The 14,540-nt window shown below is 41.3% G+C and overlaps 1 protein-coding gene across 4 annotated transcripts in view; it reads left to right on the top strand.

Moving 5' to 3' along the window:
- The first annotated feature begins 999 nt into the window (after positions 1 to 999).
- myo18ab (myosin XVIIIA b) overlaps positions 1,000 to 14,540 on the top strand; it is a 116,526-nt gene continuing 102,985 nt past the window's right edge. For 2 of the 4 annotated variants that reach the window (XM_058634634.1, XM_058634627.1), the window contains exons 1-2: positions 1,000 to 1,104; positions 3,137 to 4,264. In XM_058634634.1, coding sequence (XP_058490617.1) covers positions 3,245 to 4,264 — 1,020 coding nt within the window. In that variant the 5' untranslated portion in view covers positions 1,000 to 1,104; positions 3,137 to 3,244. Of the gene's footprint in view, positions 1,105 to 1,163; positions 1,429 to 3,136; positions 4,265 to 14,540 lie in introns of those variants that run through there. The other 2 variants (XM_058634629.1, XM_058634628.1) reach the window with 2 other exon arrangements.

Here is a 14,540-nt window from a genome sequence, read left to right as displayed (position 1 = left end):
TAAGTATTTGTGTATTGAGCAATGTTTAAAGTAAGTATCAGTATGTTGATTAAGGTTTGAAGTAAGTATCAATGTTATTAGATCCTGAGAAGGGGGGATGTTCTGATATGATATGCAGAGTGCATATAATTGTAGTTCCGGACATGGCCACAAGGTGGACCTACCGATGTAAGTAAATACAATGTCAAAAGCATGAGTAAGCTAGTAGAACCAGGGACACTGAACATGTAACACACGGTTATCATTATGCTCGTTCAATAAAGTTGAGCACAAGCTCATTGTGGATTCTACAACGTTTATGATTCAATTCATTAAACAACACACCTATCCCCACATTGCATGTTTTTGGACTGTGGGAGGAACCCGGAGAACCCGGAGAGAACCCACGCACACACGGGGAGAACATGCAAACTCCATGCAGAAAGGCCCTTGTTTCAACCGGGGCTCGAACCCGGGTCTTCTCGCTGCAAGGCGAGAGTGCTAACCACTACACCACCGTGTGGCCCCCAGTTTTTTGTTGTTTACAGAAAAAAAAAATCAGAAAAAAACCCCCATCCGTAGTATTTAGCGTGATCTACCCTTACACTTGAACAATAACACAGCTCCTGTGTCCTGTGTTTGTCATTTAAAGAAATATCTGCAGTAAAAAACGTCTATTACGCCAGGTTTATTCAAGACATGCTTGAGCATTACATACACATGTTGCATGAGTTAAACTCATTGACAGCTCGCTAATATATAAGACCAGCTTCCGAATTCCAATGATCACAGAATTTGACAGACAGAAAATTAAACGATTAAAAGACGTCAAGGTAAATTAAAGTGGGAATTATAAGAATTGTATGAAACAAATACAGACTCTTCTGGTGCTAGGACTACTCTACATACTGTAACTCCAAACACCATGGTCACCCGGCTGTAGCTGCAAGGTGTATCCAGCAGAGGTCGCCTGAGTACCGACTTCAGCTGTTGTCCCGGAGCTCGCGACTCTGGTTGGCCGTGGGAGCAGCCTGCTGTGATAACGTTAGCTGGAAGGAAGCAGCCAGTCTGCGGCTTGTGTTCCCTGCGAGCCGAGCCGCGCTTCATCTGCTGTCCCGCTGAACAGTGAGTATTAACTCATGTGCTTAGAGAGTCAGAGGATATGTTTAGTTCGCAGACAGCTGCGCGGAGACAATAATTAATAGAGCAAACAGACGGGCAGTAAGGCAGCAGATAGGCGGTCGGGCTTGACTGGGTGGTTTTCACTGGATCCCAGCGCGTTCCAGGGTTTGCCTTAATCTAAAAGGAGGGCAACGCACTCAGGCTGTGACTGGAGCCACTTAGGCTACAATGGGAGGATAAACCCTGATGAAGCGTCGCTTTCTTGTGTTTCTCTGGAGCTTTTCTGTTTTCATTTGCTGCAGGATTAAAAGTACCAGCGTTATAAAGGTATCGTTGCCCCTACCTACCAAACAGTAGCGCGGCTAGCTAATGTAGCCGATATGCTACACCTATCTTAGCCCTGTCATGCTTTTTGTCCCGTTGACTTCACGTTTTAAACGGGAGCCGGACATCATAGTGTGAGCCGAGGGTCAGGTGTTGGTATCGTTTTAACCTCGGCGTTAAAGCAGATAAACACGAGTTGGCTTTAATGAGCTCCGTAGAGCTGAGACACTGTTTAAATGTTCCCGAGCTTTTACGCTGACACAAAAGCAGTGCTGTCATTACGGCCCTGGTCTCTCCCTCTCTCTCTCTCTCACACACACACACACATACACACACAAAAGAAGAATTTTTACTAGTACTTAATATATAGACAGACACTGTGACTTTCCCTGTGACTTGTATTGTGTTTGCACTGATGAAACATGTGTCCATTCATTAATGAGCAGCACAGATTAAACAGCAGCTTTTTGACACAGTGTTGGTGTTCCTTATGAGAGAGATATCCCCCCCCCCCCCACTGTGGCAAAAAGCAAAGTACTGTGCATGATTAGGATGATTTAAGTCATGTTTTCATTTGAGATTTAAAAGTGGAAAAACCAGTAGTCTGACATCACTGGGTGTTTCACTCCATGTGAATACAGAAATATGGATACAGTAGGGGTGGGAATGACAGGGCATGATACAATATGCGATACATGGTCCACAATACAATAATATCACGATACAGCGATTCTGTGATAATCAAGACAATCCCCATAGCCATACATCTCGATATCTGTCTAACTAAAGAAAACAAATCGTCTATGAAAAGTTTATAAAGTATATTAGTAAATATAAAGTCTATGTATTGAACGTGGATGGGGCATCTCGTAACGTAGCTTTCTTTGCCATTATCCCGCTGTAAACTCCCTTTCCTTTGGCCAGGTATCTTCCACCCAAGTTTCCCTCATTCATTTGAGCAGTGGCCTGAATGAGTTAGTTTGTTGGTTAGTGGTTTTGGTCTCTTGCACCACCCAGCTAATAATGCAGATTGTGGCTCAGATTGACTCTTGGTTCCCCTGCAGATTTAGTCCAACACAGTGCAGCTATGTTCAGAAGTCCTGAATGTGATGAGGCTCTGTAGTGGAGGTGTGTTAAAATATACTTTAGAAAGTGGAGAGGTAGTGGAAGAAGGATGCTGGTGTGGAGAACTTTCTCCTGGAGGCAACTGAGCTTCAGCCAAGTTTAGCCCCCCCCCCCCCCCCCCATAACATAGAATAATGCATAATAATTCAAAAAGGGAAAACTTAAAATACAGCCTTTACAATTTGCTAATTGTGTTGATTTTTTCAAATTGTGATTTTGATTTGAAAATGATCAATAACTCAGTCCGTGTATGCAGTGCTGCTGTTGAAATCAGTTAATGCCACTGTTTGATGGATACCTATTATATATTGATTAATGAAGAAAACGTTGCTCCCGCTAATTGTGATTTTAAACTTCTTTGTTATTGTTAATGATCACTTGATCATTTACTAATGAAGTTGTTATGCTACTTAATAAAAGATAATTAGAGAATATGTTTTTGACTAATATTCCTTTAAGAATGTTAAATCAATGTTTTGAATAAAGACTTTATTGAGATGATTTAAATGTATGTTGTCCAGCTTTATGTAGTGTTCCCATATTATTCCATATTGTATGTGTTTGACATAGTTCTCTCTTTCCCCAGGGGATTTGTCCCTGTTGGTCAGAACCACCTTCCTGGTGAACGGGACCTCCAGGTCTGTAGGGAAAATATCACCTCGTCGGACAGAAAAGCAGCATTTAGTTATTCATCATGTTTAATCTAATGAAAAAAGATAAGGAGCGGGAAGGGAGTAGGAAGGAGAAGAAGGATAAAAAGGAGCGAATGTCTGCAGCAGAGATGCGCAGCCTGGAGGAGATGAGCATGCGACGTGGTTTCTTCAACCTAAAGAGGGAGGCGAAGCGTGAGTCCAAGACCAAACTGGAGATCTCCAACCCCATTCCTATTAAAGTGGTAAGCAGCCATGAGTTCACTCTCACTGACATCGAATCAGACGGTCTGAGCAACCGAAGCAGCATGGTCCTGGATGACCAGCTCAGCACTGCCAGCTCCACTGATGACCTGAAGGGTGAGGGTGGAGGAGGACTGGATGGACACCGCAGCTCTGTACATGAGCGTGTGGCACACTTTGGTGCACTTGCCAAGCAAAACTCCGCCCAGGTGGGTCAGATGATGAAACGCTTCTCCTTTTCCCAGAGGAGCAAAGAGGAGAGCCCTTCTGAGGGCTCCACACCTTCAGCTCCAAACTCTGCTGCCCCTTCTCCGCACGTGGAGAGCAAAGTCTTCAGCATGCTCCGCAAGCACAGCATCAAGCAGCAGCCTGAATCACCAGTCACCAAAAAAGTCTGCATCCCTGATTTGGTTGACAAGACCTTCTCAGCACATCTGCAGCTGCCTGCAGTGGTCGCACCCAGTGAACCAGAAACACGCGAGCTGGAGCTCCAGAGGCGCAACACTGGTGACTTTGGATTTTCTTTGCGCCGCACTACTATGCTGGACCGCAGTGTTGACGGAGGAGTGTACAGACGTGTCGTCCACTTTGCAGAGCCTGGCGCCGGCACCAAGGATCTGGCGCTGGGGTTGGTGCCAGGTGACAGGCTGGTAGAGATAAATGGAAAGAACGTAGAGAACAAGAGCCGTGATGAGATAGTGGAGATGATCCGTCAGTCAGGAGACACGGTGCGGCTGAAGGTGCAACCAATCCTGGAGCTGAGTGAGCTGAGCCGCTGTTGGCTGAGGAACACGGAGGGGTTACGCAGGGATACCAGACATGTAAGCAGCTTGTCCACTTTCTATGTACAAAATGCACCTTTACTCTCCACTTTCAGGTTTTCAAGCTCCCACTTGTTTGGCCGACAGATTATCTGCAGCACATGGACAGCAGTGTGCTCTGTATTCTCAGTGTTTGTGTCCTGTTTTAATAGACAACCTTCTTCGAGGACATCATCTGTTAGTGTCTGATTGTGACGAGTAGAATGCAATGGCAGCTTCTATGAGTTTCAGGTCTTGAATATAATATGTTAAATTAGTTATTTTAGTAGACACACATTTAATGTTCCTTGGTGTGATCTTGTTCATTTTCCATGTTGATCCATCCTCTTGACTTGCCACTCTCTCCTTTAGAGCAGGGACATGTCGAGCATGAGGTACAATGTTAAGGTACAATCGAGGCAAGGAACACAAATGTTCGTGTATTAGGTTAATTTTTTCTCAGGTAATCATGAAATATTTGTTCCACAGGGAAAGTTTCAGTCTTTCTATGTACTTGCCATCACAGCTGCTTTATTACAGCATCATATTTAAGTGCTGGTCATGATGTGGGAAAGCATGGTGCTTGCTGGTGATTTCGACACTCATGTTCCCTCTTTAACAGCACTTGGACCTATTATTGGTTTGAAAGGTGGAATGTTGGAGCTTGTTGTAGCTCTTATATTGAGCTCACTGTCCTATTGTTCTTGTTTTGCAGTGGTCAACAATGCTGCAGTGAATAACCCACACATATGAGACTGTCATTGAATCAAGTCTGTTTCCATAGCACAATCACATTTGTCTTGGGCAAACATGTAAAATAAACTTCTCCCTAACAATTTCACTCATATTATTTAGAGTCAACTGAGGTTTGCTTTAGACCCATTCATTGTGGCAACTTGATAAATGCACTAAAGTTAGTAAATGTTTGTTAAAGATTTTGTTTTGTGTATGTTGTGTGTATATTGGCCAGTGGCTTATGGAACTTACTTTAGATGTTTATGTATGAGGAACAGCTAGTGGTCAGTCAATTTTGTTGATGTTTTCTAGTTTGAGCTATTGATACAGAGTTGGCATGTTCTCTCAAGTCTGAGTGGATTTCCTGCCAAAGTCCAATGGCATGTCTGTCATGTCGGTGACTTTTGTCAATGGATGGACCCAGTGTGAGTGAGGTTAAAACTGTATTCAGTGTTATGCCTTTGTATATATTAGTTTAACATCTTGCTCATGAATAGCCGTTTTAAATCTGGCAGGTGTTTAAATTTGCACAGCACTTACTTGTTAGTCCAACAAAGTAATGGCAGGCTCATTCTGTTGCACTGATTTTCTTTCACAGAAAGGCAACTTTCCTGTTGCCTCCATTGTTTGTGATTTGCCACCAATGATTTTGAATTGTTATTGATCAATAATTCCATATTAAAATGTGAATGTAATGCAAATGAAGTGATATGGGAAAAAACTAGACTTTTGCTCTTGTCTCTTGGCTTTTTTATAGCCTTTTGTAAGTCTGATCCATAATGGGAGACTTTGAGCAATCAAGGGGAAGTTCAGATAGAGATAAATAGCTCCTATTGGCTGTTTTGCTACAACAGTACTCCAGCACTGGCAACAACTGCCAATGCTGCAAAGAACCCTAAAAAAGGAAAGGTGCATTAAGAGAGTTGGACAATAATATGGCTGTCAGCATTGGTGGAACATTTCAGCGGTTACATCTTCTGCCACATGTAATACAAGTGCATCTTGCACTGTTCATCTGGACAGAGATCTGCAATCCCAAAATTTTTTTAGTGATCCTGCCAACTGCAGCTTTAATTTATTGACCGTAAAACCTAAGTGATGTTCACATTAAAGCTCTTCCTTTGGTTCACAGGAAAAATCCCTTGTATTTCTCTGAAGCTTTTAATATAAAAAACATTTTTTGCATACCTTGTTGGCAAACATTTATTATTGAAAAATCCATCTGATGAGTTCCTGCTTTCCTGCTTTGTATCTTTGTTGGATGATGGCCTTTGGCTTTTACAGCATTGGTTGAACCAAACCAGTGATAATGTATCAACAAATGTGTCGTGCCTTTGTTTGTCATTTTGTTATGTAGCAGTAGAAACCGTCTTATAAGCCCTTACATATGTCCTCCTCAGGTTGCAGATGTCGTGCATTAGCAGTAGCTGAGTGTCCACCAGTATGCTCAATGTCTTGATCATGGCGCGTTTGGCACCATCAGAGGGGTTTCTTTGTTTGCCTCCGTTGGCCATGGTTCAAGGGTCCTTGTGACACAGTGAGGCTGAAAAGCAGCTCTAACCCCCCCCTCCTTTTCCTCACCACAATTGAATTCATCTGCTCTGCGAGGCAGGGAGCGACTCTGTGTAGCCCGTGTTGTCCTTTTCCTAAAGTAAGACAGGAGCACTGACCGAAGCTCCACAGTGGCTGTTTGGTGGAATACTCCCACTCAGCCTGTGTCATGTGAGGAGCTGCTCTAATGATTTACACGGAACAAACAGGAAGTAGACATTATATCGTTTAAGTATGTATAGGCGGTGCCATTTCAAACACACTCAAACATTACTCACTGACTTGCACTCATTGTCTGGACACATCTCAAACTGGATACCTGGATGCTCACATGTAGTGAGCTGCCTACACAGTTCTCTCACTGACAGTGTGTGAATTCCAACATGGTAGTGTGAATCAGAATAGCCACAAATAAGTAGCCTTAAAATCATTATCATGACATATGATATAGCTCTTTGTACTCTGATGTCATTGTGTAGAATATTATGTAATTTTAATAGTGTGATCTCCTGCATTGTATCTCATGTCTTTCTTGCTTTTAGGGCTGAATGATTTGGCTAAAGTATCTAATGACTGCGATTTACTATTTAAGTAAAGCTTCAGTTTAATATTCACTGTGTTTTGAAACAAAATGGGGCATTACTAAATGGCAACAAGATATTAACTACTTTACTCTAAAACACTACAATTAATTGACACGGAACAATCACAATAGAAGGATTAAAACTGCTGCCTTTGTGATTTGCTCATAGTGTTTTAATGTTTAACTTTCCCTTGGAATGAATTCATTGATCAGCTCTACTATACTGTAACATGGAATGTCATAATGCAAAGTAAGATTTTATGTACAGTCGACATGTGACCTATTTATGTGGTTAATGCTACACAGAAGCCAGAAAATGTCAATGTTAGCCTTTCATGTTACATTATTGATGAGGTTTTTGTCCTCTCGAGGAAGACGGGTCCATATATGTTTGTGAAGAGATATACACACACACACACACACACACACCCACACCATCCTTTGACATCATGAGCCCTTGATTTGTGTGTATGTGTGTGTGTTAAACAGCAGGCCTGTCTGTATCTCTTTGTCCACTTTAACGGATCTCACCAGCTTGACTGCTGGTTCAAATAAAGGCAAACTGACAGAAAGGAACATCATTCAGTGCTGACAAAAGGTTTAAACAAGGCACTGCATCTGCCAAGTCACATAACTCCCAACAACAGTTTCTCTACATATATTATGTCCCTTATACAACACTAACCCAGTAATTCATTGTCAAACCTATATTTCATATTTTAACATCACCTTTGTAATACCTGATCAAGTTACATGGTTTGTTCTAAAATCTATAATTTCCTCATGAAGTTCTTTTTGCCCTGATCCCGGTTCTTTACTATGGTCTGATATAAAGCACAGTCTGTTACTTTAATATTCACCACATGTCTCTGATAAAACTTTCAGTTTTCATATATTACATGATTTGAATCCGAGGATTCTGGTTCAGTGTGACCTGTGACAGCCAGGGATGAGATGCATTGGGAGTTATGAAACAACAACAACAACAACAACAACAACAACAACAACATCATGACATCAATGATGATGATGACAAGTGAGATACACTGGTGCTCCAAGAAGCTGGTTCTCTTTAAAATTAACTACAGGAATTGTACAAGAGGAAACTGCCAATTTATCATCTTAATTGCATCCCTTCAACACTTAAGTTCACAGGGTTTGTCTGATTTAAGACAGAACACAGACCAGCGTTGCCGTGAAAACCAAAATGATCCGATGTGAAACAGTTGGTTGATGTCTAGGTATGAGATACTCAGGCCTTGGAATAATGGGATAATTTTGAACAGGGATAATAACTAGTTTCGCAACCAGTGTTTTATTATGATCTGATTATGGACTGATGATTTATTTTGATAAAGTAGTGAAAATGCATTTCACCATTTCCCAGAACTAAAACACAGATCCTAGCACTTGGTCAGTGAGGACAGTGTTATCATAACTGACATGTCACGATGAAACAACAACACAAAACAAAACACGATCCACTAAAAGAATGATTTGGTTTGATAAAGAAATGCCGTGTCTGTTTCCAGCAAATTGCCACAGCTGAGATCATTTAGCATCGTGTCAGTCCATATAAAGCTGGTGCCAAGAGTGCTCCACACAAACACGAACAACACATTAAGATTCAATCAAGATTTGGAAGCAGACAGACAGGATGCAGTCTTTCTTGTAGCTGTGACCAATACAAGGCAGGATGTTCCAAAAAAAGCACAGTTGCAATGTCCTAGGAAAGCAGGAGATATTTTCCTCCCTGAACCAACAAATAAGACAATCACTGGCTCATGTTTGGTTAAGCCCAGCTGCACAGATGATGGCTTAACTAATCGGTTAGTTTTTTATTGATTAATCCAAGAATTAGCTGATAAATGGATAGTTATGTTAAGTACTGCGAATATGAGAGAAATCATTTTTGGTGCCATTTTTTTTAAAGAAATGAAAATGACCATTATTTACATGGACTGTGGCAGCTTAAAGTCTGCCCCACACCAGAGGATTTTCAAATCTGACTCCATTGTGGGAGACCACAGACACAAGGAACTTTGTAACCATTTTCAATGTTGTAATCCTGAGCAAGCACAGACTAGATGCAGCCTGACAACGGAAGGCTCTCGTTATTGTCAGAAGGATGAGATCGGTACCAAAATCTGGCCAATTATCCTCTAGGGTGGGACAGGCATTAACAGATTAATTTTTCCCACTACAATTTCCTAATAATAATACAGCACCTTTTCTTATAACAAAAGAAAATGCAAGTTTTTGTAGAACCGTGTGTCTGTTGTTGTCACTCCCCTATGACTCATTTACCTGTCGTGTTGGCAGCACTCGGATAAATTCCACCACATCGATTGGTATATCAAACTATCCATTAAACTTGTACCATCCGTCAGTCAGGCGTAATTTATGATAACACTTGGACTTACTGCTGAAGCTGCGCAGGTTCAGCAGACCTCAGCTCAACACCTGCACATGTTGGGTTTCACAGCACACTGACAACCAATCTAGCCTCTTCATTGGCCTGTCTCTCTCAAGGTGCTATATCGTAAAACATGAGCGATCATGGTCTACCACAACTCTCTGTCCTTGGCTATCACCATCAGTTTCACTCCCTTCCGGATGTTCTACACCTCTCTCATTTAACCACTCATTTAGACTAGCCATCCACATCATGCGTTTCCTTCCTCTGCTCCTTTCAAGTCACTGCCAGGTTTTCTCAGTCATCCCTTCTCAGCACATGTCCCAAAAATCTCATTTGCTTGGTTCTTATAGCGCAAATTAGCTTCCTGTTTGTTATAGCTCTTCGTAGGCACCTCCTCATTACTCACTTTATCTGTCCGAGGAATCCTCAACATTCTGGCCTGTGTCCTCCCAATGGAAGAGCCACATTATCCATTTACCCTAATGAATAAAGGCATACAAAAGGAGGGAAGACAAAGTGAGAAATCAGCCTGGTCTCCCAGAAATCCATTGTTATTTTACTGCAGATTTGTATGCAAATCATGGGAAATCATGTTTTTTTTTGCTAATTTTTGTTACTTTTCACCATGTCTAAAATGACTTGGTACTGAAATATTGTGAGTGGCAGTGAGAGCCAGATGTCTAACAAGTGGCAGACCACAGTTTGAGAGTACGTTAAGACATCCCTCTGTTTTGTAACGCTGTGATTCATTGTGTTTTTCATGGAGAGGATGTTGATGCTAACAGTACAAATCATGGTCTTTTCCTAGCCGTAACCAGGTGCTTTTTGTGCCTTGACTTAATCACAGGTAACCACAATCATAAACACAAAACATTTATCACCTACATTTCAGCTAAAATCCCCACAAGTGGTTAAAACGCCATCACACTGATATGCACATCTGTAGACATGTGAATAATTAACATAGTTTTGGTTCAGAAACGTGAGTTCGTGCATATCTGTGGTTTGCTGACACGTACGGTTGCAACATATGATTCTGACGACTGGCTGTGTCTGAGAAATTAAAGCAAAATTAAGAAACTAAAAAGAATGATAAGCTGTGGGTTTTGGTTCAAATCACATTTCTTTGTATTTCACATTGTAGTTCTTTATTTTAGTAATATCACACAACATATATTAAGGCTTTGAAAACAGTATGTTGCAAATTATACCACAGACTGATCCCAACAACAGACTCAAACATCATCGAACACCCACATAAGAATTGTGTCAGAGAGTGTCTTTTAATCCAAGGGAGAGAGCTGAAGTTTGGCGAGTGCAGACATGCAGGGAGGGAAAAAGGACCAAGATCGAAGCCCAGGACATTTGTGCAGGGAAAGTATAACTGAGTGCTGACGCATCGTTTCTTTAGATGCAAACTTGCACGTAAGCCATGACTGTCTGCTTTGTAAAATCCAAACAGGAAATGAAATGAAATTAGTAATGCTCTCAAAACAATGTCCAATGTTGATGGGAAATAAACTGCATACCCCTTTGTCCACCATGGTCTTCCCTTAATAGTGCTTTACTATTAAGTTACACCATAGTCATTGTTATTTTGACCCACTCAAGAATCTGTTTTGACTGAAGTTACTTCCCCTTTTTTTTCAAGACTTCCTCTGCTTTTTTTTCACTTATCCTTAAAAATTGAAAAGCTTTAGAATTGGACGATGTTATTTTTGAGCAGGAGTATCTATATAGTGTGTGGGCAAGTTAGGATTCAATACATCAAACTTGTAGCTGAAAGATTCTGATGTAGTCTGAGTGTAAAGGTTTATTGCACTGAATCACTACTTGTGTTTAGAAAATCAGTAGGCATACTGTATACAAAGCTTAGAGATGTCTTGGGCTGATAGTGGGGACTGGAAATGGTGCCTTAACATATTTTACGGTCAGTGTGTACCATTTAATAGATTAGTTCGATGTGTAACCGAGGGTACAGCTTGTATTTATTTCTCCTATTTGGTAGTTTATCAGTAATTTGAACCAGAAACTCTAGAGAGATTGGAACTGATGATGACCTGGCTGGTACACTGGGAACTTTGTGGTGTATCCTGAAACATTTAATCACCAAATCTTTCGCCTTTGGAGTGGTTCAACAATTCAAAAGCCATACTAGTTATAAGAGAGTTATTCATTTGAAATCAAAGCTGAATGATAGCAAGTAGTGCGAACAAAACATTTTTAAGTAAAACATTTCGTCATTCCCGGTTACCTGACCACATCTGTGTGCTCTCAGCCTCAGTCTTTAAAGCCAGTATTAACAATCAAAGCAATACAAACAAAGTAAGTCATGCCTTATTTGTAAGGCTAGAAGAAATGTAGTCTCTTTTTGTTGTTGTTATATATATCTATCCCGCTTAGCGTGGTGTCTTAGTATCATAGCAATATCCTGAATACTGAGTTTGGATTGGACGAGTGGCTTTGTTGCATGTTGCTCTTTCATCTCATGTTTCCTCTCAAATCCAAATTTCCAAAAAGAGTGGAATGTGTGTATGAGAGTCTGGGAAAGCTGGAATTCTCCTTATTTAGTTTAATTCTCCCAACCACACTCGCAGCATGTCTGTTAATTATTATAATACATGTGTGTAGGCACTTAAGCAAACATATTAGTTTGTAAATCTGCTTTGATTTAATGCTTCAATCTATCTTAAACATCCAGATGAAAGAGACCTGGAAGGAGCATTAGAGAGAGAGAGAGAGAGAGAGAAAGAAGCAGAGTGAGTGCCCATGTAAAAATAGTATGAAGCCATCCTCACTTGTCTTAACAGGCTGACTAGAATCAGTGGGAAGCAGGCCTCTCCCTTTAGGTCTCACTCTGGTATTTGTGGAATCTGCTTTGGAACAAATAGACCACTTCCTGACCCTCTCCCCATGGGATTCTCTTATGGAGGAAGAGGAATGAAGTTGTGAGGCTGATGCAAGGGGAGAGAGACCTTGATGTTTGTGTGAATGTAGTTGATAAAGAGCATTGTTTTCTAAAGCCGGCCAGCAAGTTGTTGGTTCTCCCCTCACTTTTTGCCCACATCATTGTGTTGTAGATTCATTTCCAAATGGCTCGGCTAAAGGTCTTTGAGGTTACGAGGAAAGCAAGGTCTCACGTCTGATTATACAAAATGTAAACTCCATTGTGTTTGTTGGACGCCAGGCACTGTTCATCTCCTGGTTAACGCCACTCTGATAGTGCAGCATGGTGGTCGCATTATTGTGTTGTTTGGATTTTTCTTTGTGGCAGGAGACCCGGTCAGAATGGAAGGAAGTAGGATTCCAACCAAATAGAGAGTTGAAGAAAACCTGCTCAGAGAGTACATGCCCTAAGAGAGGGGTGATGGTTCACCCTTCTCTTTATTAATCACATTTAGCAAACAACTAAGATGTAGGAGCTCCAGGGCAAGTCTCTGACTGTCCATTTTTATATTAAATAAGTTTGACCATTGACATTCAAATATTTATAATAACACAAATATGCTCCATGGTTAAGTGAGCTTGTACAAATCTTTCACTGTGAGCGATCCAAAGACTGTTTAAGATGGACAACCAAGGAAGCAGAGAGTGATGCTTTTGAGGTGGAAGAAGATGAGGAGGAGGACATTTCTGGTGTGAGGACATGTATGTTTGAATCGATACGCAATGCCAGTGTGCTGCAGAGGGTGGAGAGTCCTGAGAAATGCAAAGGGAGTTGATGTATCTGAATGGGACGTCGGGTTGGGTTTGGGTGGAGCATGGCAGTGAAAGAATATACAGATTGGATATAAATGAGTATATTCCCTGGGTACAAGATGAGTCATCAAATATCTGAAAGCGAGTTTGAGGGCGTAGCAACCTCTCAAGTCCACTAGGAGTTGTGGGAAAATGGCTCTTTTGATATTATGGGGTTGCATACGGATGTTGGTGACTTTTCTCAAGCGACATAGACATGATTAAAGCTATAAAATGTTGATGTTGCTGCCATGTGGGCTTAAAACTGCAGCTGGAAAAAGTACCCAACGTTTTCTGTCTGTGTGTCCAGAGATTCTGACCGGAATGATTTGACACTCTTTATGTCAAAATATGAGGAGCCACATTTTTGTACTGTTTTATCAGTCAAATGTGTGAGAAGTTCTGTACTTGGCATCACTGACTGTCACTTCATTACTTCCACCTGGCTCTTCCTTCCATGTCTGAGTGACGAGTGGCTCACTTGGCCTGCTTAAGTGCTGGGATTTCTATTAGATCACCAAGCTCGGAGGGAATAATAACAGTGATCTTGAACATAAAATATACACCACACACTTTGGCTCCTGCTCAAGCAGGAGCAGCTCGAAGTGGTGGAGGCGGAGTTGATATGTATGTAATTGCTGATGTAAAGGAGTCGACAGCAGACTTAGAGAGGCAACAAACAACTATGGTGTCGCTAGCATTTCCTGTTTGGTGAGTGTCCTAAAGACACAGCAGAAACATGATGCTGTAAGGACACTGGGTCTTTTCCTCAGGGCCAGTGTTGTGTTGTGTTCTGTGATAATAAGCACCCCTATGTGGAAAACATGATAAATATCAGGTGAACGCTATTCTCGTCATTGTTTTGGATACAGAAGGAAGTAGTTCCTTAACGCTCTGTCATTTTTGACATTTCTCACTAAAAAAAACTCATTCCAGTGGCCAAAAGGACACAGTAAATGCAAGGATGATAGGGAATCACTATTATATTTTTTTTCATCCTTTTCTAAACTCAAAAAATGTGCAATTTCACTTTTGTTTGCTGTATTTTGCTTTAAAAGCCTGTGTTTTTTTTCTCGTACTGCAGTCTCCAGTCTGCTGTTGTGACTGTATGGGAAATTCAGCATGAATGTGTGTGTGTGTGTCAGAAGCAATATGCATCACATGAGCTCCTGATAAAAGGGCACAAAACCTGCAGTATACAGTACATGTGTTTGGATTTGACTCGCAGAATGGCGGTTTTAAGCGGCCGCACTTAACATTGACGCACTCCT

Source organism: Solea solea, chromosome 7 (genome assembly GCF_958295425.1).
Source record: "Solea solea chromosome 7, fSolSol10.1, whole genome shotgun sequence".
In the NCBI taxonomy this organism is placed as follows: Eukaryota; Metazoa; Chordata; class Actinopteri; order Pleuronectiformes; family Soleidae; genus Solea; species Solea solea.
The sequence above is the reverse complement of the archived record's forward strand: the minus strand, read 5'-3'. Positions and strand labels throughout refer to the sequence as shown.